General features: G+C 45.1%; 1 protein-coding gene across 2 annotated transcripts in view; it reads left to right on the top strand.

Moving 5' to 3' along the window:
• The first annotated feature begins 853 nt into the window (after positions 1 to 853).
• Positions 854 to 26,430, top strand: part of MARS1 (methionyl-tRNA synthetase 1) — a 28,611-nt gene continuing 3,034 nt past the window's right edge. For both annotated transcript variants that reach the window (XM_083599622.1, XM_083599621.1), the window contains exons 1-19: positions 854 to 1,096; positions 3,950 to 4,040; positions 7,209 to 7,308; positions 9,080 to 9,214; positions 10,410 to 10,485; positions 11,329 to 11,501; positions 13,088 to 13,200; positions 13,766 to 13,882; positions 14,666 to 14,869; positions 16,605 to 16,806; positions 17,677 to 17,751; positions 17,909 to 18,079; positions 19,333 to 19,428; positions 19,808 to 19,925; positions 20,981 to 21,194; positions 21,665 to 21,796; positions 22,500 to 22,604; positions 22,853 to 23,036; positions 24,476 to 24,547. In XM_083599622.1, the coding sequence (XP_083455748.1) occupies positions 994 to 1,096; positions 3,950 to 4,040; positions 7,209 to 7,308; positions 9,080 to 9,214; positions 10,410 to 10,485; positions 11,329 to 11,501; positions 13,088 to 13,200; positions 13,766 to 13,882; positions 14,666 to 14,869; positions 16,605 to 16,806; positions 17,677 to 17,751; positions 17,909 to 18,079; positions 19,333 to 19,428; positions 19,808 to 19,925; positions 20,981 to 21,194; positions 21,665 to 21,796; positions 22,500 to 22,604; positions 22,853 to 23,036; positions 24,476 to 24,547 (2,481 nt within the window). In that variant the 5' untranslated portion in view covers positions 854 to 993. The remainder of the gene's footprint in view (positions 1,097 to 3,949; positions 4,041 to 7,208; positions 7,309 to 9,079; positions 9,215 to 10,409; positions 10,486 to 11,328; positions 11,502 to 13,087; positions 13,201 to 13,765; positions 13,883 to 14,665; positions 14,870 to 16,604; positions 16,807 to 17,676; positions 17,752 to 17,908; positions 18,080 to 19,332; positions 19,429 to 19,807; positions 19,926 to 20,980; positions 21,195 to 21,664; positions 21,797 to 22,499; positions 22,605 to 22,852; positions 23,037 to 24,475; positions 24,548 to 26,430) is intronic.

The raw sequence follows: 26,430 nt of genomic DNA, 5'->3' as shown, positions 1-26,430 counted from the left end.
CTACTGCTTCACTAACATTCATTTTCTGTTTGGTTGGTTCTTACATTATGTTCTGCTGTTTTAAATTTTCTACCTCCACTGTTAGAGACAGTGTGCCTCTGAAAGCTAGTTGCTGGGAATCACAAGGTGCGTGGGAAGAGTGGCAACAGATCAGGAAGGTAATGTGCATAATCAGATGCAGTAAATAGGCATGGAATTATTTCCATAATCAGACCCATATACAGTATGGCAGCACCAAGACTTTGGAACTCCCTGCCTATTGATATCAGACATGTTGCAATTTAGCTTTTTGCATGTTTCTTTTAGTGATAATGTTATCTATCTAAACACATAATGATATCACATCAGCACAAATATTCTAATCTAATGAGATTGTATGGGACTAATATAGAATAACAGATACAATATTGCTTAAAATGTATACAGGAAGTGCAGTGTAAGCGATGGAAGTCAATCAATGAAATTTTATTAATATTTTCATATTGAGATATTTGTAGAATAAATTTGGAAGAAAACCCTCCAACTTTTCTTGTTTTTTCTCTCTATTTTTTCTTCTTTTTTCTTTTTTTATATATGTGTGCTTATCTGAAATATATATGTATTTTGCTTATATTTTGTAATAATTATGTTAAATAAATTAATAAATTTAATAAAAATATTTTAAAAATCCCCCCCCAATGATATCACATCAGCTTATTCGTGTGCATACGCACGTACGTACGTACGCATGCGCACAAACTCCCTGCCTGCTCCTCCTTTGCCGACTCGGCTTCCCTTTCCTTTCCCTCTCGCGTCTGTCGCGACAACTTCCCGTCCCGTGCGCAATGCATGCTGGGGGTGGTAGTTCCGGCTGCGTGCGTGCCCCGGAGTGGGTGTGCGGAGGGAGGGTCCGGGCGACCGGCTTCACGGGCCACGTGGGCGGCGGGAGGAAGTGCGGGTCCCGTCCGACCGGAGTTGCATCAGCTGCGGAGCCGAGCGCGGAGCGGAGCGAGCATGAAGCTGTTCCTCAGCGAAGGCAGCCCCGGGGCGCTGAAGGTGCTGGCGGCTGCCGAAGCCACCGGCGCCCCTGCGGAGCTGAAGTGGGTCCCTCAGGAGGGTGAGTGCCGGGGGCGCGCCCCGCTTTCCCGGGAAACACCCCAGTTTCGCCGACGTCTTTAGGTGGCTCACGGGAGATTCTTATAATGAGGAGGAGGATTATGCTGTTCCGACGTAAAATAGAAATGAACTGAAAATGAAAAACAAAATCCTATCGCAGCAGCAGCATTGATTTTCCACTTGAGGATCCCCCATCCCGATCTAACGCTTTGAATTCTGATTTTTAAGGACTTCTCCACCCTCAGCTGTTCTGTAATTTAGCATCCCTTAACCTGGATTGGTTATGAATCATAAAATTGTAGAGCTGGAAGAGACCCTATGCTGTTGTTGCTCTGTTATCTTCAGTCATGTTATTTATTGTTTGTAAGCCACTCTGGGACTCATTTGAATGAAAAGCGCCATAGAAATATAATAAATCAAAAACCAGGTCATCTAGTCCAACTCTTTGCAATGCAGGAATCTCAGCTGAAGCATCCATGACAGGTGGCCATCCAAATGCTTCTCAAATACCTCCAAGGAAGAAGAATCCATCACCTCTCGAGGAAAACAGTTCCACTGTCAAACAGCTCTTACTGTCAGATAGTTCTTCTCTGTGTTTGGTCAGAATCCCCTTTCTTATAACTAGGGCTGGGCAATGACAGGTTTTCAAGATCACGATCTCTCACCAGCCAAGCATCCTGGTCTGGCAATATACCACAATGTTGAGAGAGCAAGCTGCATTGACCCCAGCCAATGAGGCGCTGGGTTAACTGTCACTGCTCTCATTGACACTGCTCAGCTGGTTGGTGCAAAGACTCCCACCCCCCAGCTGAACAAGCTCCATGTCCCTCTTGTTCATCCACGAGCCGAAGGGATGTGGGGCTTATGGATCTCCCACCCCATCTTCAGCTTGTGCAAGCTGGAGGCGAGGTCAGCGCTCCTTTGAACGTCTTCGCCGAGAGGGACTCACCCGCACCCCTCAACTGAGAAGTCTAATGGAGCCCCAGCCCCATCTCTGGTTTGCACAAGCTAGAGGCGTGTTGGCGACTCGGTTAGACTTCTTTAGCTGGTGGGTGCGAAGCCTCCCGTCCCCATCTAAGCAGCCCCGATCCTACCAGGAGAAGGATCGAGTTCCCTCAGCTGGGGAGCGAGAATACTTTAACAGAGCCCTCACCCTGCCGCTGGCTCATGTGAGCCGGTGGTGGGTTGGGGGCTCTGTAAAACTGCTTGGCTGAGGCAAGGGCAGTGGCGCACTGCTCAGCCAGGTGGCTTAAAGAAGCGGCAGAAGGAACAAGCTGTATTGCGCCTGGCCAATGCAGCTTGTTTCTCCCTCTGCGCCACTATGAGGGCAGAGTGAGGTGGCAGTTTCACACAGCGGTTTATCACTGGTGAAGCTGCTGCCTCTCCTGAGTCCCTCTGCCTCCAGCGCCTGCTGCAACTTGTTCTCCCTTGGTGTGCTGGGTGCTGGTAGAAGAAAGACTGAGGACTGATGGCAGTTTCACCCACGATATATCGCTGAGTGAAGCTGCCATTGCAGTCTGCCCCTCATACCAGTCCTGGGCGATATATTATCCAGGCCTACTTGTAACTTTGGTTCAGGTCCTAGCCTCCAAAGCAGAAGAAAACAAGCTTGCACCATCCTCCATTTGACAGCCATTTAACTTCTGCTTTGTCATGTATTGGGAGTGGGGCTGAGGAGATGGAAGAATCCTAACCCACATTAGTGGTCGCAGGTGTGGAATCGGTACCCCACAGGAGTCCCTGCCTGCAACAGCCTACTTCACCCTCCGGTCCCCAGGGGTTGGACTGGAACTTCCATTAGTCCCAGCCAGCTTAGTTAGTGGTTCAGTATGATGGCAGTTCTAAACGAACAACTTTTGGGAAACCATAGTTGAAGAACTCTACATTTGACTTGTGTGCATTGAATCAATGCGTTTGTAGATAGCTAGCTAGCTGGGCATGTTTAGCCTGGAGAAGAGGAGGTTAAGGGGTGATATGATAGCCATGTTCAAATATATAAAAGGATGTCACATAGAGGAGGGAGAAAGGTTGTTTTCTGCTGCTCCAGAGAAGCGGACACGGAGCAATGGTTCCAAACTACAAGAAAGAAGATTCCACCTAAACATTAGGAAGAACTTCCTGACAGTAAGAGCTGTTCAACAGTGGAATTTGCTGCCAAGGAGTGTGGTGGAGTCTCCTTCTTTGGAGGTCTTTAAGCAGAGGCTTGACAACCATATGTCAGGAGTGCTCTGATGGTGTTTCCTGCTTGGCAGGGGGTTGGACTCGATGGCCCTTGTGGTCTCTTCCAACTCTATGATTCTATGATAGATAGAAAAGGGGCCAGCATCTGGGGAAAAGACTTTGGCAGTCCCACCTGCCATTGAACCAAATGTTAGGATTGCCATACGCCTGGTTTTCCCCAGAGAAGTCCTCTTTTTTCTGAGTAAAATTGCTGTCCAGGGAGATTTTTTTAAAATTTGGCAAAATGTCAGTTTTGTTTGGTAGGTATCATTAGTTAAACTTTGGGCCTAGAGACAAAAAGGAGGGCTAGCTGCTGGATTGAGTGGCACTCCTGTCAATGAATCTTTCCCATCTGTATCTGGGGATAGTGGGGGTTGAACCTGAAACTGTTCATGTGCAAAGTTTGTGCTTTACCACTGAGTCCATTTGAAGCAACTAAATCTGGTATTAAAAAATGTGGGTCTGCATATGACAGCTCCTGTATAATAATACATAAATACCATTTTGCTATAAACTCTCTTCTGCCCCTGTCAACTTTTCCTAGTTGCTCAAGCAAAGAAGACCCGCTAGAAAATAGTTAATTCTCTTGTTTGTGTGTAAGCTGTACTTCTGTTTTGTGTGTATTCCTTGACAGCTCACGTCGTCCCATTCCTCACCCGCTCACAGCTGCCAGCTCTGCACTTGGAAAAAGAGTCTTTCCTCTTCTCCACAAATACGATTTGCCAGTAAGTATGAGGCCCTGAATGCCCTGTGTGCTTTCCAAGTCAAGTTACTGGTCACATCACTTGTGTGTTGTGTCCAGTGTCTGTGGTACTGGTGATGCTAGATAACCCCAGCAGTGTTGATAGTACGAGCAGAGACGTTGCCTGGAGGGGACCGAGGCACGCCTAGCAGAAGGCTGCACTGGCCTGTGTGGCATCTCCCGACACCATACAGGCTGATGCAGCCTTCTGCTGGGCCGTGGCACTCCCCACAGTGTTAACCCTGCACCATTGCTACTGAGGGAGAAGGGGTTCTGGGTGGGGAAGACTATTTGTCCCATCAAAACCAATGGAGTGGGCCAGCAGCGCTGGCTTGCCCTCACAACTGTGGGTGCCCAGGGGTGTGCATGCCAATGTCAGCATGCCTGGTGGCTCCCGTGTCCAACATTAGCACGCCCCAGGCATGCTGATATCAGACACACATGTGCGCCACCAAAATTTGTGGGTTCCCCTCATGGGGAATTTTGTGAGTGCTAGAGTCTACCCTTTGGAATCTTTTCCCGTTGAATGTTAGGCAGGCTTCATCTCTGTTGCTGTTTATATTTCAGTCTCTTTCTCCAAGGAGCCCATGTCAGCGTTTCCCCATTTTATTCTAAGAATAATCCTGTTTGGAAAGGGAAGGCAGAGATGGTGACTGCTATACCCCACCCCAACCCCCTTGTGAGCTTGATAATTGAATAGGGATTTGGGCACAGGTCTCTAGCACTCTAAACACTGCACCGCAACTGGTTCTCTAGCGGTCTTGGGTCATGCCAGCACAAATCATGGAAACAAGATATGCATCTCATACTGGAGTGCGTGAAGCAGAAGAGCACAGAAAAGCAAGCTCTGTGAAGCAGCCTCCAGCACCAGTTAGAGAATGTGACAAGGCAGTCATGTTGGGTTTAGGAACAGAAGGGGTTAATGAGGGCTCCTTGTGATAGAACGAAAGCACTACTATAGTTTTGTTTTCCTGATTGTCTTTTAAACTCATCTATAAGTGTGCACATATTCCCAGTGGAGAGTGCTTAGTTTCTTCTGCTCTCTTTTTTTTTATATATAAATTTTTATTAATTTTCCAACATACATTAAGACACAATACAACTGACAATACATAAACAAACAAACATATAAACACGTATAATTTCATAACCTCTTTTTCTTAAACCTTATTTCAACGACTTCCCCATACCTCCCTTTTCTGCATCCCTGTTTTAAACTTTCCTAGCAACCCCTAATTTCAATTACTTATAATTCACTTTCTTTAATCCTTTTTCTCTTACCCAATTATTTATTACTGCAATTCTGTTTTACATTACCCATGACATTTTAGCACTCATTAATTTTACAACAGTTCTTAAGATAAACTTTAAATTTCTTCCAATCTTCTTCCACCGTCTCTTTTCCTTGGTCACGGATTCTGCCAGTCATCTCGGCCAGTCCCATATAGTCTATCACCTTCGTCTGCCACTCTTCCGGCGTGGGTAGTTCTTGTGTCTTCCAATACTTTGCTAAAAGAACTCTTGCTGCTGTTGTAGCATACATAAAGAACGTCCTATCTTTCCTTGACACCAGTTGGCCTACCATGCCCAGGAGAAAGGCCTCTGGTTTCTTATGAAAGGTACACTTAAGAACCTTCTTAATTTCATTATAGATCATTTCCCAGAAGGCCTTGATCCTTGGGCACGTCCACCAAAGGTGGTAGAAAGTACCTTCAGTTTCATTACATTTCCAGCATTTATTATTGGGCGTATGATAGATTTTTGCAAGCTTGACTGGGGTCATGTACCACCTATAAATCATTTTCATAATGTTCTCTCTTAAGGCATTACATGCCGTAAACTTTATACCGGTAGTCCATAACTGTTCCCAGTCAGCAAACATAATGTCATGACCAGTGTCTTGTGCCCATTTAATCATAGCTAATTTAACCATCTCATCCTGTGTATTCCATTTCAACAGCAAATTATACATTCTTGACAAATTCTTAGTATTGGGTTCCAACAATTCTGTTTCTAATTTTGACCTCTCCACCTGGAAGCCAATTTTCCTGTCCTGTTTGAAAACTTCATTTATCTGGTAATAATGAAGCCAGTCTCTTACTTTAGACTTCAATTTCTCATAGCTCTGCAATTTCACTTTTCCCTCCTCTTGTTCTATAATTTCCCAGTATTTTGGCCATTTAGATTCCATATTAAGTTTTTTCACTTCCTTAGCTTCCATTGGTGACAACCACCTAGGGGTTTTATTTTCCAACAAATCTTTATACCGAATCCAAACATTATATAGTGCTTTCCAAACAATATGGTTTTTGAAACCTTGGTGAATTTTAACCTTGTCATACCATATATATGCATGCCAGCCAAACCTATTATTGAACCCTTCCAGATCCAAAATGTCTGTGTTTTCAAGAAGCAGCCAGTTTTTCAGCCAGCAAAAAGCCGCTGATTCATAATACAATTTTAAGTCCGGCAGGGCAAACCCCCCTCTTTCTTTTGCATCAGTTAATATCTTAAATTTTATTCTGGGCTTTTTGCCCTGCCAGACAAATCTAGATATATCTTTCTGCCACCTCTTGAAACAATCCATTATATCCACAAGCTGCAATGTTTGAAACAAAAACAACAGTCTCGGCAAAACATTCATCTTAATAACAGCAATTCGGCCTAACAAGGAAAGTCTCAAATTTGACCATATTTCTAAATCTTTCTTAACTTCTGTCCAACATTTCTCATAATTGTCTTTAAATAAGTTCACATTCTTAGATGTCAAATTAATCCCCAGGTATTTCACTTTCTTTGCTACCATTAAACCGGTTTCACTATGAAACCTCTCTCTTTCAGCAACTGTTAGATTTTTATCCAGTACTTTCGTTTTCTGTTTATTCAGCTTAAAACCTGCTACTTGACCAAATACTTGTGTTAGCTCTAAAACTCTTTTCGTACTAGTGTCTGGCTCTTGTAAAGTTAATACTGGATCATCTGCAAACGCTCTCAATTTATATTGTTTAGCTCCGACCTGAATCCCTTTAACCAGCTGGTCCCCTCTGATCATGTTTAATAAAACCTCCAAGACAGATATAAAAAGTAATGGGGATATTGGGCACCCCTGTCGTGTCCCTTTTTCAATAGCAAACTGCTCTCTTTCTTCTAGGTACTTCTTCCATTTATCTGGAAAAGAAATCCGTGATTTGGGCCAGGATGAGAGCAATTTTTCCAACCAGTTGTTTGAGTGGGATGCAACTGAGCTGGAGGTGTGTGAAGCATTGCTGTGTTTCTTTATGGTGGGAACATTTGCATGTTCCTGCAGTTCATGGAGAGGAGATGTTATTGTTCGGGGGGGGGGGATGAAAGAAGGTTATAGTAGCTGCCTTATTTTCTTTAATTACATACCCAGATGCCTATAGATGAGACTCTGGCTCAGTTTATTGTCTTTCCAAAATGCCCAGTTCTTCTTGGTGGGGTGTGAAGGGAGTGATTTTATATTGCAGGGGCCCCTGGGTATGTGTGTGAGATGCTTCTTTAAGCTTCCTGTTGATGGAGGGTGGGTCACCTAGTAGGAATGTCGGAGAATTCTGACAAAAACAGAAATGGTGGAGGAAATGGCAGACATGCACTTTTTGTTCCATGTTCGGAACGGAAATCAATCCAGCAAATACCGTCAGTATTTGCTTTTGTTGATTTCAGTCAGCCATCAGTACATAATTGAAATTAATGGGGTGGAATAACATACGTACTATGTAATTGACGTAGTTAAATACATATATTACATAATTTCACCACAGTGGACAGAAGGACAAATAACCAAGTTATTGACAGAAGACAAACTGCAGCAGAAAGGAGACAGTGCTGCATGCAACAGTGCAGGCTGGAGTGGAAAACAGTGGCTTCTTACATTTCTGCACTGAATGTTTGGAGCATAGGTTTTCTCTCCCCCACTTCCTTCCCTCCCCCTTGGTTTACCAATGCAGCACTTTCCCTATAGAATGAATAATAACTTTTTATTTACAGGGAAGAAGATGAAGGGGTTTGCTTAAGAAAGCCATTGGGTTGTAAGCTAAAACTGCCCAGTGCCTGGGGGTTGAGGCTGCTCCTCTGAACTCTCTTCTGTATTGCAGTCCTTCTGCTCTGTCCTACAAAACTCAATGAAAATCATTAAGTGGGGGGTGGGGAAGCCACCTATTCATCTGCTTAGGGTTTCCTCAAGTTCTGTGTCTTCATTGGCACGAGTGTTGCAGAGACTGAACACAGGAACTAAATATGTAAAATCTGGCTAGCAAAATGTTTGCCGTTAGGATGAAGTCTCTCTCTCTCTCTCTCTCTCTCTCTCTGTGTGTGTGTGTGTGTGTGTGTGTGTGAGAGAGAGAGAGAGAGAGAGAGAGAGAGAGAGAGAGAGAGAAGAGCTTATATAGTGGTACCTCAGGCTACAAATGCTTCGGGTTACAAACTCCACTAACCCAGAAGTAGTACCTCGGGTTGAGAACTTTGCCCTAGGATGAGAATAGAAATGGTGCGGCGGCAGCGGGAGACCCCATTAGCAAAAGTGCGCCTCAGGTTAAGAACAGTTTCGCGTTAAGAACAGACCTCCGGAACGAATTAAGTTTGCAACGCGAGGTACCACTATATAATGTAAGCACCATTGGCTGGGGGGCAGGGGAGCTCAATGTGTCTGTATACCTAAAAGTAAAATGGTGGCTTCGAATAGACCACTGGGGCAGGCACCAAGCTTGCTGTGGAACACTGGTGAGAATCGATCCTGCTTCCCTTTCCACATCCTTTCTTATAGTCCTGCATAGGTTCATTCTCTGGTCCTTGGTTAATTCTGAATTGTGGCAGTGTGGAGGGAAACTAGCTTTTATATTTGCTTTTATCCAGGGCTGCCAATATGCACTATTCCTTTCACTGTAAAATAGGGTATCAGTTCTAATCTTAGGAGAGGGCAACCTACTTTTGATCAAGGGTGAAAGATAACAACATGAGGCACAAGAGGGCCTTAACATGCCTCTCCTCTGGCTTTCCTCTTAGCCTGCTTTGTCTGCAGCCTTGTATCTTCATTTGGTTCATGGAAAGAAAGGAGAGGAGGTTTTGGAGATTATTCGGAAACCACTGAACCACATTGACCAGACCCTTGTCAAAAGGGGTACTCCTTATCTTACCGGGGTAAGTAAGAATCGCTGTGTAGCAAAATGAGCATTACTGACAAAGGATTGGTAGAGTTGAGAGGGATATCCAATAACTATGGATTTTTCAGGCTAAATAGTTACACTAGTGGGTGCCAGCACAATGAATCCCGCTTGTGCAACAGGAATTCCTCCCCTCATCCTCCAGAACCCCCAGAACAGCATGTGTGGGGAGGAGCAGGGAGATTGCTCCAACAATGCAAGCAATTTTGTTTGCCCTGGTGAAGATCTCCTTAGCACTACTTTGAATCTACACCCCCCTCCCCCGTTGTCTTTGGCAGGACTGGTTCCAAGCCAAGGTCTTGCCATTTGCAACACATCCTTTTATGTGGCTCTTGTCCCAGGAGGACCAAGGGGAGGGGAAAACAAAGCAAAGTGAGGGGAGAAAAGCAAAGAACGGGGGGAGAACTATAATTGCTTGAAGTGCCATTGAGGCCTCACCTCTGACTTTTGAGGCTTAGGCCTGTACGTGAGCGCAATGCTTGCTGAGCTTTCTCACCTGAAGGGCTAAAAACTGCAAAATGAAATAATAAAAGCTGGAATACTCTGGGTGCTAAATTTTATACCAAGTGCTGTTCTTGTGCAATTTGGATCAATAGAGTCACAGAATGCACAAGGCTATCCTGCCTCGAGTAAGAGATCGGACAAGAACACCTGTCCGTTCAGTTGGTGCATTTGTATTTCCCAGTGACCATTTCAGAACACAAGTTTATTGTCTTATATAAAAAGCTTATTACAGAATATGTGTACTTAATTACTATGTTATTGCTGGCTTTTGCTGACAAGATAAATCAAATATATAATTTGTTTATGGCCCACTGAGCACAAATGCAAAAGTTATAGAACATAAATTACATAAGTTAGTAAAAAGATTGCAGTGTGTGTGCATGTGTGCATACGCCATAAAGCAGCCTATGCAAAATTGCTACATTTAGGAATTTTGCAAATTGCTCTGTAATAATAAAAAGGAGCCCTCTGATAAAATGATTAACAGAGGCATGGAAGTCTCTTCAGTGTTAATTCTGGAAAATTTAAGCTTAATATTAAATGCATATTATGGAAAGAGTTTGTTCCTTTTGGGAAACACTTTGATACTCTGTTCTAGAGTTTATTCTGGCCTGTTGCCCCTCCTCTTCACACTTGCGAACCAATTTTCTCCTAACCTTTTTATCTAGGATGCTGAGTCAGCTGTTGATGTCGTCTTGTGGGGCTCCCTGTTCCCTCTGTTAAGGGATGAATCCTTCCTGCCAGGTGAGAGATGCTGCCAAAGGCCTTAGTGTGCATCATTTTGTGGCCCCGTTTAAGGCCACAGGAGGCAACTTTGATGTGCTGCTGGTTTCGATGAGCCTCTGTGTGTTGCTGTGGATCCTCTCCTCTCCCCGTTCCTAATCGCTCAGTCATGAATCTCACTGGGCCACCTTGGCCCAGTCACACTCCCCACAGGGTTGTTGTGAAGATAAAATGGGGAGGAGGAGAACGTTAGTGGCGCCTTGAGCTCCTTGGAGAAAAGGTGGGATATAAATATGATAGATAAATACAGTGCTTTTTTGTGGAGGGACGCAAACCCCTAAACATTTTGTGAATCTGAGTTTGGCCTCATTGAGGGGCAGCATTTCAATATGAGTAGGAAGATGAGAGTACCCCTAAATGTATTTTTTTTTAAAAGAACTGGATAAAAACCTGGGAAAAACCTTACATGCTCTTGTGGCTGCGTGCTACAGGGGAAGACAAGCCCTGGCAAACTCTTTCAGGGGAAGGATTGTCTGCTACTACTATCATCTTACAGAGGGATCCTAGGGCATTCAAAACACTATTTAGACCACACTGAGATAAGGGTGCAATAGCTTTCTTTTTGTTTCGTTCCCCCCCTGGCTATCTTGATTCTGATCACTCTGGTGATTCCAACCATACTTGCCTTGCCCAGAAGAAGTCTCCTGGCAAAACTAGTCTCCGACTAGTTTTGAGTCAGTGGCAGGGATCTTCACAGATTGTGGGGTGTGGGTGTTACCTTAATAGGAACTTAATACATTTCTATTTGAGACTGAGCAGTTACCAAGGTGAGATTTTTCCTCTGGAATTTGTTTGATTTTAAAGATGAGTTAAAAACCTTGAGGAGATGGTTCCAGAACATGAACCAGAAGGAGTACTGCAAGAAGGCTGTTGAATCTGTATGGACACCCAAAGGATTGCTGGAGCTGAAGGCTTATCTGCAAAAGCATCCTGCTCCCAACCAGGCTTTTGAGAAGCCAGCTACTAATGAGCTGAAGGTATTGTCCTCCAGTTCTCTTCAAATGGTGCTAAGAGTAGCACATAGTGCTGCAGGTGGGGGAAAGGGAAGGCTGAATGCTTCCTCAGAGACCAGCTCTGTCAGCTCCGGAAGAGAGACTGCTAGGCAGCGAGGCGGGTGGTAAACCAGCAGAATCCCTAATCTGCTCCGATTGTCCAATGCCAGAAACACACACTCTAGGTCCAGCGCCGAGGGCCTTCTGGCGGTTCCCTCACTGCAAGAAGCCAAGTTACAGGGAACCAGGCAGAGGGCCTTCTCGGTAGTGGCACCCGCCCTGTGGAACACCCTCCCACCAGATGTCAAAGAGAACAACAACTACCAGACTTTTAGAAGACATCTGAAGGCAGCCCTGTTTAGGGAAGCTTTGATGTTCGATGCATTACTGTATTTTAATTTTTGTTGAAAGCCGCCCAGAGTGGCTGGGGAAGCCCAGCCAGATGGGCAGGGTATAAATAAATATTATTATTATTATTATTATTATTATTATCATTATTATCCCCCCCCAACTGGACAGAGAGCCTGGAGATAGAGAATCTCTATAGACCACAGCAACTCTGCCTCCCTGACCCTTGAGTCTGGCCTGATGCTGCACTGAGTACCCAGGTGGGCACAGCTGAGTGAGACCAACTCCACCCTGTTCATCCACCCTGGTTTCAGTGATACATGCCAGATCAGCCTCTTCATCCATAATCAGATCGTGTATGAGGGAGATTTTATTCTGGGCCGACCGGGCATTCAACAGCAGCAGTCGCAGACCTGAGGGCTGGCTAATATGACAACCACAATTGGACAACGAGGTTGGAGGAGGGGCTGACATACAGCACAGTCACTAACTGCCTGGGCCATGTGCCCCTTACCCGGCCTGCCCCTCCTCCCACACCATACCTCCCCCTACCCAGAACCTCCCCCCTGCTCCTCTCATCCCAGGCACATCCCACCAAGTGCCCTTACAGCCCAGTTAAAAACCATTGAAACACTATTTTTTTAAAAAAAAAGAATATAAAAACAATTTAAGGGAAGAAGCCCTCTCTGCTGGGCAGCAGCAGCAGTCCTTAGGAAGCCTGTCAGGCCCTGCCCTGGGCCAGGTAGATAGAGGCAGGAGCAGGGCCCTCTGGCTCTCAGCAGGATGGTCCTATTGTGCTATTGCTTTGCTATGTTGTTATGAAATTGTTTTTGTCATGTTCGTTTGAAATGCATCTCTGTTTCCTTTTCGTAAGCTGCTTTGAGCATTTATTTATTTTTGGTGGCAAAGTGGCATTCAGATAAAATGAATGAAACAAAATCTTTCCTTCTGCTTGTGAAAATGAGGTTAAAGTCAATGACTAGATTCTGAGAAGATGTTTAGGATTTGTTTAGTTGACTGGTATTTAGCCCAGTAAGTACTAAAGCACCATGTGGGGAGGGAAGATGCACCAAGAGGGTGCAGACTGTCCTGGTGTGTTTGAGCCACACTTGAAGTTTTGGGCTGTGCCACTTTGTGCATCAGCATAGTGATTGCCTTCTGGGAGCTGGGTGCTGAGCACCTGCAAAGCAGGTTTGGAGATGGATTTTTGTTCCTCCCTCTAGGAAGAGGAATCCACTCAGAGGTCTCTGTCAGAGGAGGAGATTGCAACAATTGCAGAAGTCTGGGTCAGAGGGCCAGCTGGCCTCCCCAAACCTTGGAAGCCACAGCAGCCTATGTAAGTACCTTGCTGGGCTAAAATGCCCTGGCCTTAGTGGAAATGATGTGGGGCTGTTTTGAAGAGGACTTCAAAGCAAAGAGCAGAACTATGTTCCTGTTCTATGTCTTAAAATCCCAAACATCTCTGTATGTATGAATATATGAAAATAAATCTGTATCTATATCATGGTGAACATTGACATCAGTGTTAGGGTTAGCCCTTATCAGTGCAACATGGTGCACAGCACAACAGCCCCCTCTTCTGCATAGGCCATTTTGTGGTGATGTTTGATCATTTTTAATGGAGTTTCCCCACAGCCATGAGGTTTAGGAGCCAAATGCCAATTTGCAAATTGAGCAGAGTATCAGGATCTGTTTGTACTTGGCGTTGCAGAAGACTAGCATCCAGCCTATAAAGAACTGGCCTTTCTAAGTTGCAGGGGCAACTTCCCCAGGAGCCCAGATACTTACAGTGTAATCTCACAGAGCAGCCTTTTTTCCGTCTTGTGTTTCCCTGCTCTTCTACCAAAGCACAGTTTCTCTCCTTAAAATCTGGCTCCATTTCTTGTGGCTCATCTTTGCAGACTTCCTGTGGAAGGCATGAAGAACGTGCTGATCACCAGCGCCCTGCCCTATGTCAACAACGTGCCTCACCTTGGGAATATCATTGGCTGCGTCCTCAGTGCTGATACTTTCGCCAGGTAAGATGTTGATGCCTTCTCTACCGACTCTTGCTAGGATATGTCAATCACTTGAAAGGGGGGGGGGGTTAATGGGAGGCTGAGAATTTATTCTTTTGGCATTTTATTTTCAAGGTGTATCCACTCCACCAGAGCTGCCTTTGTACCTGGTAATATCAGAGTGGTTGGTGATATGAGTCAATTGATTTCTTGCTATTTGATATTGTTTTAATGAATCTGATTTTACAATGAATTTGCAAAATCCCACAATATGTGTACTTGGATATCTGTGCTTACATTGCCTATATACACATTGCAAACTACTTTGAGGCAAGCAGTGTATAAATATTATGAAAGAAAATAAAAAATATTTTCAGGGTGTTGCAACTTGGATCTTGGGCAGGTCTTAGGCTCCAGTTCTAAACAGTTATTACAGAGTAAGAGCCACTGAGTTCAGTGAGGGTTATTTCCAACTAATCATAGACAGGGTTTAACTGTTAATCTAATGAGATCATATGAAACTGCCTCACATCAAGTGGACTACTGGTCCATGCAGCCTCATTTTCTGCTCTGTTCTGAGTATCAATGGCCCCCCAAGACCTGAAGATGAGGCCTTTCCCAGCCCTGCTGCCGGAGTGTTTTTTAACTGGATGTACCAGAAATGTAACCTGGGACCATCTGCATTCAAAGCATGTGCTTTCCCAGAGAGCTTTGACCCATTTGAAGTAACAGAGGGATTGTGTGAAGCTTTGGTCCTTGCAGGTAGCGATAAGCATCCTGCTTCACTTCTTGTGTCCTTTCCAGGTACTGTCGTTTGCGCAACTGGAACACGCTGTACCTGTGCGGTACTGATGAGTACGGCACTGCCACAGAAACAAAGGCCATGGAGGAGGGGCTGACACCGCAGCAAATCTGTGATAAGTACTACACTGTCCATGCCCAGATCTACCAGTGGTTCAAAATCTCCTTTGACTACTTTGGCCGCACCACCACACCCCATCAGACCAAGTAAGTACTGCTGGGAAAGGGAGCACAATGGCCAAGGAAAAAGGAGCATGAATGCTTCATGTGGCAGCACTACTTTGCGCTCTCTCTTACAAACCACTTATTGTCTTAGCCTTTAAGAACTGTAAAACTGGCTATTAGAGATGGGCAGAAAAGATTGACGGAATTGTTTACAGTTTCTGTGACCATGGAGGTCCAGCTGCCATGAAACAAGGCATGCCTTTACCTAAAAATCTGAGAGCACATAATATGTTTTTATTTAAATTATTTCAAATTGTTGCCCCTCTACTCAAACTCAGTGCTCAGGGTGAGGCATTGGTGCCAAGCACAGGTTTAAGGCATGCTTGTAAATGACTGTGCTTAATGTAGCAAGTTTTTTACTTCTCCAGAAAAAGGGAAGCTTTTCAAAATTTGGCTTTGTTTGCTATTTTCCCCCTGCCTTGGGCTACAAATGACAAAACAGCATATATGTGGGTGAGAAGGAACTCCTTGTGGGCTAGTAACTTACTGATGGGTTAATTTTGATTGCTGAGAGGTGGTAGATGGGTTCCTTGGAAGCCACTGGTGCACAGGCTGAGTTAGGATGTGGGTTCTCTTCTTCTGAATAATCCTGTACAGCTGCCACTGGTGTATTACAAAAGAGTGTATGGTGCCACTAAATGTGATGCAGAACTGCAGGTGTGCCACATCATATATGAGGTCTGGCGGATAAACTCAGAATGCAGTCCTGACTGGTTAGCAGCTTACATGTACTGGCTGCAGGCCCATCTTGTTCAATGGCAAACTGATAAAGTGATTTGTAACAGTACTTTTATCCCTATCTCTGAATGAGCAGAACAGCATTGTCCGAGGATACTAACTGGGGCAGATGGAATTTTAGTTACCATGCTTATGTGTACTGTTGTAGGATGCATGTTCAGTCCCCTCCTGTGAAGCAAGGTCAGATACACATCTAAAGATAAGATGCAGTTTAATCTTTTGTACACCACCTTGGATTTAATAATAATAATAATAATAATAATAATAATAATAATAATAATAAGTGGTCTATATGTGTGTAAATAAGATTAATTGGCACCAGTTCCCATCAAATCTACCTACACCACCAGACACTAATATGCCATTGGGAAACACAGGTGTTTGCTGTTTGGTCACTTTCCAGTGGCTTGAGCAAGTAAGGCAAGCCACATGTTACAGGGTTCAGCAATGCAGAACCAAGTCAGTGGGACTTCCTTTGCACCGTAGAAAGGTTCTTAACTGACCAATGGACAATTGAGCCATGAATTTCACACTACAGGTAGTGTTATGAGATGGGCCTCCTCCTTAAATTGGACCATGGTTGGCACAGGAGAGCAGGACTCCATGTTCTAGAGCAGGTGTGGGGAACCTTTGGACCTATGGATAGTGATGAACTACAACTCCCAACACCCCTTCCCATTGGTCATGCTTGCTGGGACTGGTGGGAGTTGTAGTTCATCAACATCTGGAGGGCCAAAGGTTTCTCACACCTGTCCTAGAGGTATTAAGTGCTTTGCCAGCCTACCTGCTGTATTAGAGAATCATCAGCAGAAGGTGTAGGTGCAGTTGGCAAGCCCAAGACAAACACCGGTCTGCTAATTGTTCATGGACTGACTGCCAAGTTTTCCTTGATGTGATTTTTATTTAATTTTTGGGGTGTGTGTCATATGAAGGTTGAGGATGTCCCTCCTTCATATGTTTCTTCTCTTCCTTGCCTCAGGATAGCTCAGGACATTTTCCAGAAGCTACTGGAGCGCAATTACCTTCTGACAGAGACAGTGGATCAACTGAAGTGTGAGAACTGTTCACGGTTCCTGGCTGACCGCTTTGTGGAAGGCATCTGCCCCTTCTGCAACTATGAAGAGGCCCGTGGGGACCAGTGCGACAAATGTGGCAAACTGATCAATGCCACTGAACTTAAGGTACTGCCACCCATATGATCCTGGGAACCTACATACTTAGCATTTCTCTTTATCTTTGTCTTGGATTGCTAGAAATAATGGTGGAATGTGTCTCATTTGCACCATGCTAGGCTAGCATAGATTCCCCACCACCCATCTCCTCCCCACAATCCGGCGGTGCAGGCCCAAGGTCCTTCTCTTTTTACAGAAGTAGATGAACTTTGCAGGCATAGCAGAGCCCTCAGAGTGATTTAGGCATACCAGATTGGCTTAATCCAGGGGTTTTCATGCAGGGCACCATAAAGTATTATTTTTTTGAAAAAGAGAAGGTACCTTATTTTATACCAGAATTGAAATCAATTCTGAGGATACAAAACCTGCCAAATTTCAAAGTGATTTTCCCTCAAGGGAGACTTTACTGGTTTGGATTGTGTACAGTTGGAATTTAGGAGTGCAGGTGATGGTGGGAATAAAGAGCATGGATCCCCAGAAAAGACTGGGGTGGGAGAAATGTCACACACACAAACGGGGGGGGCAAGGACCCTGCTTTCAAAGGGGAGAGAGAGTGATATTTCTATTGATTTGCATAGGAAAAGTAATGGTGGTGGAGGAAATAGCATAGATCCATGCGAAGAACAAACATAGTTATTAATCTTTACTTCAACATCCTTTCCCCCAAATCGCTGTTCCCTGGAAAACAATTCATTGATTAAAACCTGGGCTTGTCAATCAAAACAAAGGGAGGTGCAGCCAATAATAACTTTCCAGCACACAAGAATTTGCATGTGTGGCGGTCCTACATATGGGCTTGGTACTACTACCTACATGTTGTTTACTTGCTGGGCTTAATGTCAAGCATACCATGGCCTTGTCTTCTTTCCATCCTGGCAGAAACCAGTTTGCAAAGTCTGCCAGGCGACCCCTGTGGTGAAATCCTCCCAGCACTTGTTCCTGGACCTGCCCAAGGTGAGTCTCTCTTGTTTTACTAGTGTCTTTAAAGGACAGTACGATGTACATGTGATGTACAGTTTGCTTAGTGTTGTTCGCAATCATAATGAGCCCTAGATCTTATGACATTACACCCAGGATCCCCATTCACTGTCTCTGATCTTCTCACCTTTAGCTAGAAGAGAGCCTGGAAAAGTGGCTGGCTGTCTCTCAGTCCACTGGGGACTGGACCCCCAATGCAAGATATATCAGCCGCTCCTGGATCCGTGATGGGCTCAAGCCACGTTGCATTACTCGAGACCTGAAGTGGGGCACGCCAGTCCCTTTGGATGACTTCCGTGACAAGGTGAGTGATGGGGTAAAGACCCAGGGGGTCAGTGCTTAATCCTTTCATGGTATTACTGAGTGCTTGTTTTTATTCTGTGGTCCAAGGCTTTTTCTTTTTGAGGGGCACCACAGGAAATACAGTACTATTTCAGCAGGATGGATCAGGGCATTGGGAATTCCAGCAGGTAGAGAGTCTAGAGGCAAAACAGCTTAGTGTCAGTGGTGCCTGGAGAAAAAGGAGGGCATTGTAAAAGGAGCCCAGAAAGTTGTCTGGGTTGTGTCTGTCTGTTATCTGAACATCTAAAATAACCTTCTCAATTGTATTATTCATTAGTAACTTCATATCACATTTGCAAGTCAATCAAATGATTTCTAATTCCAAACAAATTTATTCATACTTTGACTTAAACTCGTCGTTTTGTTAATTACCATATTTTTCACTCCATAAGGCGCACCTACTTTTTGGGGCGGGGGAAATCGAGAGAAAAAATATGCGGCTCTTGGGGGCTTTTGCGGGAGGTGGGGGAAAGTGAGAGAGCCTCGCTCTGTCCCTTCCCCCACCTCCCACAAAAGCCAGGGATAGCCGCGCGAAGCCTCCCCAGGGCAGTGGGATGAAGGCTCCTCGCTGCCCTACAGAGGCTTCGCGGGCTACCCCAAAGCTGCTCAGGAGTTTGTCGGGGCTGGCAGGGGAAGCCCGGCTTTCCCCCACCCCCAGCCCCAAAGAGCAGGTCAGGGCTGGCGGGGGAAGCCTGGGTTCCCCAGCCCCAGGGACCACACATTCGCTCCATAAGACACACAGACATTTCCCCTTAGATTTTAAGAGGGGAAAGGTGCGTCTTATGGAGCGAAAAATATGGTAACCAGAACTTATGCCTGTAGTTTAATTATTGATTCAACCCTTGAAACCAATGGTACAGCTCCAGAATGGTCAAGTGTTGTTGATTCATTTGAGCATGCGCAGAATACCTACAGTTCACCACTGAAGAATCAGCAGCCACTCTCCACATAATTGGCATTGTCTTAAAGGTTTGAGCTGTGGCCTGCCCTGTTTTAGGAATTAAGCATCAGTATGGCCTTCCATACTTCAAAAAATAAGGATTGAAAATATGTGTATGAGCAGATGTGTCAAATTTCAAGTGAAATGTTGGTCGGGAAAAGTTTAAAGGCAGGATGTTACTGGAAGTCTAGCCACTCCGGTCTCTGAAAGTGCTCCCTTGCCTGCCTTCTGTGAACCATCCCCTCATGTATTGGTCCCCCCTTCTCTCTCCATAGGTGTTCTACGTCTGGTTTGATGCCCCCATTGGCTACCTGTCCATTGCAGCCAATTACACTGACCAGTGGGAGAAATGGTGGAAGAACCCAGAACAGGTGATGAGCTTGTTAGTTTTGCACACTTGCCACTGTAGCTTGGTCTCTTTCACAGAAGGAAAAAGACCAAGAGATCCCTTCCAGATAAGCTCATTTTATGTAAAGGATGTACAGTAGTTTTCTCGTGTGTGTCTTCAGTCTAGAATCCAGGCAGATGTTCTGTCTGATAGTGTATCAAAGCACTGGAGATGGGGTGGGAGCATGTGTAGGACCCAGGGCGCCTGTACACCCATGTGATTATCCCATCCTCAGGGGCATGTGTGCTTCTATAACACCCCTCCAAACAAATGCCCTTTATACTAGTCAGCCATTTGGGGCAGCAAAGAGTGAGGGGGTTGTGTGACTTAACCATGCAGTCCATCTCCTTGTTTCTTCTCAGGTTCAGCTTTATAACTTCATGGCCAAGGACAACGTCCCCTTCCATAGTGTTGTGTTTCCCTGTTCGTTGCTGGGTACTGGGGATAGATACACACTCGTCAACCATCTTATTGCAACAGGTACTCTGTGTGTGAGAGTTGGCCCCACCTGCCACTCGTTCATTTCCAGCCCTCAGACTGCTGCTGGTTTAAGCTAGACTATGCCACAAAAAAGGTTGCGTCTTATGTGACCTGGAAGCTGTAGTGGAACTATTGAAGTGGGATTTGAGCAAACCTTTAAAACCCCCTAAGAACATGAGCCCTGCTGGTTGATGCCAAAGGCAGTGGCAAAGCAGATCCCTATGGGAAGCCCGCAAGTAGGACCCCTGAGTCCAACATTGCTGCGCCCATTTCCTGATATTCAGAGGCATATTCAGAGGTGAGGTAGGGACTTCCCCTGCACACAGAGATTGAGCTGACAAGACCAATGATGGGTCCCGTGGTCAAGAAGGCAGTTTCTGCATGTGCTGTAGAGGGAAGTGAGGGACAGATAGAGGTCTTCAGTTTGAGAAGGTAGCCCACCTAGAAGGACAATTCTGATCCTAAACCTCCGCTGACTTATAGAATCAGAGTTGGAAGAGACCACAAGGGCCATCGAGTCCAACCCCCTGCCAAGCAGGAAACACCATCAGAGCACTCCTGACATACGGTTGTCAAGCCTCTGCTTAAAGACCTCCAAAGAAGGAGGTCTCTTTGGGAGACTTGCGGGATCTCTTTGGGAGAAGAAAGGACTGAGGAGTGGAGGCCCTAAGATGGTTGGGTGGTGCCTTGGACGCCTCCTTCCAGCAGCTCCTGCAGCCAAGCTGGTGCCAAATGTATTGCTCTGCTTTCCTTTGGACTACGTTAGTGAGGCTGAGAGTGGGGTTTTGTTGTCTGAGCAACCCAGGACCTCCATAAACACTGCCCAGGCTTGTGCTCCAGGGAGGTCACTTGGGTTCTGCTACCACAGCCGTTTGACTTTGCCCCTGGAGGCACACTCCATTGTCGCTTAAGACAGACAGATGATGATGCCAACCAACTGCGTCCACACTGGAAGGAGAGCATAGACACCTTGGCTAGTAGTCATTGAGAACCTTATCCTCTGTGAATTAGTCGAAACCTCTTTTAAAGCCATCACTTAATCTTCCTTTCTGCAGAGTACTTGAACTACGAGGATGGCAAATTCTCCAAGAGTCGTGGTGTGGGGGTCTTTGGAGATATGGCCAAAGACACGGGCATCCCTGCAGACATCTGGCGCTTCTACTTGCTCTACTTGCGGCCTGAGAGCCAGGATAGTGCCTTCTCTTGGAATGATCTCATGCTTAAAAACAATTCAGAGCTTCTCAACACCCTTGGCAACTTCATCAACAGGTAATGGGGTGAGGAGGGAAAGAGTCATTCAAATCCACAGTGAAACTAGAACATGGCAGCCTGGTGGTGGTGGTTGAGAGGAACAGGATTACAAATGTATGTCAGATAGTTCATATAAAGAAAAGGAAAGCAGGTAATTTACCCAACACATGGTTTGTTCAGTGGATGTAATGGATACAGATCTGTTCCCACCCCTGGTTGGGAGATACTGCTTTGTACATAGCCTGCAAACTCCTTCTATTTTTGTTGTATCCAGTTAGAAATATTAAGTGATCTGTCTGTTCATTAGCCATACATTTATTGCATGCAAATCATTAGCTTCACAGCAATCAAAAAGCAATACAACCATCAAATCATTACAATTAGTCTGGTTTTCTGTAAAATAAAATGATTATGCCAGAACTTTAGGATTTAATGGCTTACAATAAAATTTGTCCCTCATCCCTCTCTCCTGTGTCTCTCTCTCTCAGAGCCGGGTCCTTTGTGTGCAAATTCTTTGGGGGACACGTCCCCACCATGGAGCTGAGTCAGGATGACAAATGTCTGTTGGTTCACATCACTCTGGAGCTGCGCCAATACAACCAGTTGTTGGAGAAGGTCAAGTACGTCCTTAGGACCTGGCATGTGCCATTAGCCTGAGGGCCTGGTTCCATCCCTTGTTTAGAAAAGTCCTGAGAAGGGCTCTTCCCAGTCACAGGCAGCAGAACGTTGGCTAAGGAGATCATCTCCAGATTGGCTCTGAACATGTGAATTAGTTATATCTATATCTGTCTCTCTCATGAGCATCCTTTCATTAACTGCAAGTAAATGCATGTGGAAGAAATCTTCACTTCCAGAGTTCTACTCACATTGTGTTAGACGCTTATTTCTGGTTATGTATCTGTGTGTGCTTTTTATCCTGTGCCTTTTTGAGAGGCAAAACTGACATGTTAAGATTAAAGTAGAGATAAAGCAATGAAAAAGCAGGCTCTGTCACCCTTGCAAATAACTTGACAAAATTTGATAACCTCCAAGGTGTTTTACTAGTCTGCTTGTCCGCATGGATCTGTGTTAGTATTTTGTGGTAGTCTGAGGGTTTGAAAAAGGGGGGGGGGGCAACAGCTGATTTACAAAAAAAAAAAAAAATCAAAAAAAAATTGCATGGTTGCCTGGAGGTTGTTGTTAAGTTAAGTTGCCCCAGGTATAAGGCAAGTGGTTATTTATGAGCCCTGATCCCTTCTAGCAGCTAGGGCGAAGAGGAGACTGCTACATTTTCTTCTTCCCTGGTTTGGCTCCTCTTACAAATTTCCTGTTTTTCTCCTGCAGGATCCGTGATGCCCTGCGCAGTATCCTAAACATTGCTCGCCTTGGCAACCAGTATCTCCAGGTCAATGAACCCTGGAAACGGATCAAGGGCAGCGAGGCTGACAAGTGAGTCTCTGCTTCGAGGAAAAGGCTTTTTTCTGATGGTGCCCTCTAGTCAGACCAGCCAACTCAGCAGAATAATGTCTCCCCCTTTGCTCTGAGCTGGCTACCAGTGCTTTATTTTGGGAGGCATGTTTTAGCTCTGGTATATAGACTGCCATCTCCTCTTCTTGGCTTCTCTCCTTCCTCCCACAGGGAGGAAGCATCATTTCAGCTTCCTAGGAAAATTAACAAGCATCATTTCATCTTCCTAGGAAGCAAGCAAGCACAGTGATAGGGGTAGCCGTCAACATTGCATCCTTGCTATCTGTTATCCTGCAACCCTACATGCCCAGTGTGAGTGCTGCAATCCAAGAACAGCTGTGCATTCCCGCTGACTACAACGTGGTGACCAACGACTTTGTCTGCACCTTGCCTGCTGGGCATCAGATTGGCACGGTAAGTGCCGGGGAGAGGAGGCTATATAGCTAGTGCCAGAACTGTGGCTAATGTCTTTTCTAAGCTATGACCGAGGGCCAGCTATCTCCAATGGCAGATAGGATGGTAAACCTGTTTCTTGGCTGGACCCCTTCAGGCTTGTATAACAGAATGCTCCTCCATTAAAAATAAGATATAATCGCAGCACTTAAATAACTAGTGTGTTTGGGAGAAAGATCACTGAGGTGGGAGCTAAAAGGAATACCACTCCTGTAATGGGCTTTGTGTGGGGCCGTCCTGGTATCTGGTCCAGAAGCTGTAGCTGGTGCAGAATGCAGCAGCCAGACTCCTCATGTTAACCTGTTGCCCTGCTGTATGTTACCTCTCCCTTGGGAGGTTGTAGATTCTCCTTCCTCGGAGAGTTTTAAGCAGAGGTTGGGTGGCCATCTGTCATGGCTGCTTTAATAATAATAATAATAATAATAATAATAATAATAATTTTTATTTATACCCCGCCCTCCCCAGCCAAGGCCGGGCTCAGAGCGGCTTACAAGCAATAATAAAAACAAGTTAAATGATTACAACTTAAAAACAAAATTAAAATACAACATTAAAATATTGAAACATTAAAATATTAAAATGTAGCCTCATCGCAGGAGGAGAAGGAAAAGAAAAAAGAAAGAGAGGGAGGGAATCAAATTGGCTCCAAGCCAAATACCACTTTAGCTGAGATTCCTGCATATTTATAAAGAGATGATAGTAAAACTAACCTACAAGTGGGGTAATTTCTTGAGCAACAGTTAACAGCAACAAAGGAATTGAAAGGAGAAAAATAGGGCTGGAAAATTAACAGATATCAGGAAAGTAAGGTACATCTAGAATGCCAAGGAGCTTTGGGTTGGGACGTCTGTAAAGAAATTTTGTATGATGGAAAGTGTATGATGTATAAATAGAAAAAAGGAAAATATATCAATAAAAATTAAAAGAGGAAAGGAAAAAGTTATTGTTCCTCACTTGAAGTTTTTTGAAAGTTACATAATATAACACAAATAGAAATCATTAAGAGTGCAGCTGTTGACTATGTGATAATTTTGTAAAATGGATTGTAATAGAAATGAATAAGAACCATCAGGACCAGCACATGGGAAACCTCTTAACGAAATTGCATTAATTTGGCATTAATTTATGTAATGGGGTTAAAATTGAAAAATCAATAAAAATAATTGGCAACAAAGAAACGAAACTGAAGTTCTGCTTTGTCATCCTCCTACTTACTTCTAACCGTTACTACTTACATAGCTACAAAATTTTCTCTGCAAACATAGGGACTAGATGCTTAGACGCGTTTCTTGGGATGCCCAGTACTCTCAAAGTAATCATATAGAATACACATAACATGTGCATGGGACAAGTTCACAAAGGATTCTGTGGACCCACCTGTCTCCTTAATTTCCCACCAGGTGACACCTCTATTCCAGAAGCTGGAGACAGAACAAATTGAAAACCTGCGGAAGCGCTTTGGTGGTGGCCAGGTAAGGAAAAGCAGCTGAGCCAATGGATGTAGAGCTCCTCTGGGAGAACCTCATGCCATGAGTGGGCAGAGTAAGTGTTTAGTTAAAATACAAAGGGGGAGTTATAGGAGCTCAGAGAAAACAGAATGGGACTGTGGAGACCCTCTGCTTTCAGGCTTGAGTGGGGGGGAAGGAACTGATTAAGAAGAGGGCACTTCAACATGCATTGCTCAAGAACTGCTAGGTGAGCTTGACTGCATTCCTCACAATGTTGCCACAGCACAAACATCTTCCCTGAGCTTGTAAACACTCCAGTTCCGTCTACCTGATTCATGATGATGAACTGTTTTCAAAGCAGCTGGCAGATGCTGTCAGAAGTTGTACCAGATGCACATCTGTGGAGAGTTCCATATTCTTGGAGCCAACACGAAAAAGGCCCTCTCGTGATACCCCCATACCTTGCTGGGCCTCTGAGAGTAGCAGAATGGCCAGAGGATTAACTGGAAAGCTACTGAAGAAGCACATCCATTTTACAAGTTAGTAAAACTGCCACAGCGGGTGGCACTGTTGGTTAAACCGCAGAGCCTAGGGCTTGCCGATCAGAAGGTTGGCGGTTCGAATCCCCGTGACGGGTTGAGCTCCCGTTGCTCGGTCCCAGCTCCTGCCAACCTAGCAGTTTAAAAGCACGCCAAAGTGCAAGTAGATAAACAGGTACCACTCCAGCAGGAAGGTTAACGGCGTTTCCGTTCGCTGCTCCGGTTCACCACATGACCCGGAAGCTGTACACTGGCTCCCTTGGCCAATAAAGCAAGATGAGTGCCACAACCGCAGAGTTGTCCGCGACTGGACCTAATGGTCAGGGGTCCCTTTACCCTTTTTTAATGTATCCTGTACCCAGTAGCAGATGTGGGGGGAGGTGCTTACCTGACCTGGCAGGCGAGTCATTGCTGCTTACTGGGAGGCAGGGAGGGTGGCATGATGCAAACACACTGGCAGGAGTACCAGATTAGCTCAGCTAATGCAGTTGCACCATGTCAACCTCTCTGCCACCTCACTCCTCCCAGTAAGCTGCCATTACTTACCTGCTGGGGGCAAGAAAAACACTTCTGCCCCCCTCTGTTCCAAACATTTCACAATTGCACTCTCTCAACACAGTAATTCCCAAACTGTGTATCAGAGCGGCAGAATGACAAAACGGCTTGTGTACCTCAGGAAATGAATGAATTTGCTGAAAAGGCTCCTGGGAGCCCAAAGTACTCCTCTACAGAGGAGGTTGCCCCCAGCATCTCTGCCTGACTTGCTTCTTAATAATAATAATAATTATTATTATTATTATTTATACCCTGCCCTCCCCAGCCAAGGCTGGGCTCAGGGCGGCTAACAAGCAATAATAAAAACAAGTTGAATGATTACAACTTAAAACAAAATTAAAATACAACATTAAAATATTGAAACATTAAAATATTAAAATGCCTCATTAAAATGCCTCATCGCAGGAGGAGAAGGAAAAGAAAAAAGAAAGAGAGGGAGGGAATCAAATTGGCTCCAAGCCAAAGGCCAGGCGGAACAACTCTGTCTTACAGGCCCTGCGGAAAGAAATCAGATCCTGCAGGGCCCTGGTCTCATGAGGCAGAGCGTTCCACCAGGCCGGAGCCAGAGTTGAAAAGGCCCTGGCTCTGGTTGAGGCCAATCTAACCTCCTTAGGGCCCGGGACCACTAGGGTGTTGCTATTTATGGACCTTGAGGCTCTCCGTGGGGCATATTGGGAGAGGCGGTCCCGTAGGTACGAGGGTTCTAGTCCGTGAAGGGCTTTAAAGGTCAAAAGCAGCACCTTAAATCTGACCCTGTACTCCACCGGGAGCCAGTGCAACTTGAAAAGCACTGGGTGAATCTGCTCCCATGGC

The sequence above is a fragment of the Podarcis filfolensis genome (assembly GCF_964270895.1).
Source record: "Podarcis filfolensis genome assembly, chromosome: 2".
In the NCBI taxonomy this organism is placed as follows: Eukaryota; Metazoa; Chordata; class Lepidosauria; order Squamata; family Lacertidae; genus Podarcis; species Podarcis filfolensis.
This window is presented reverse-complemented; position numbering and strand designations above follow the sequence as displayed.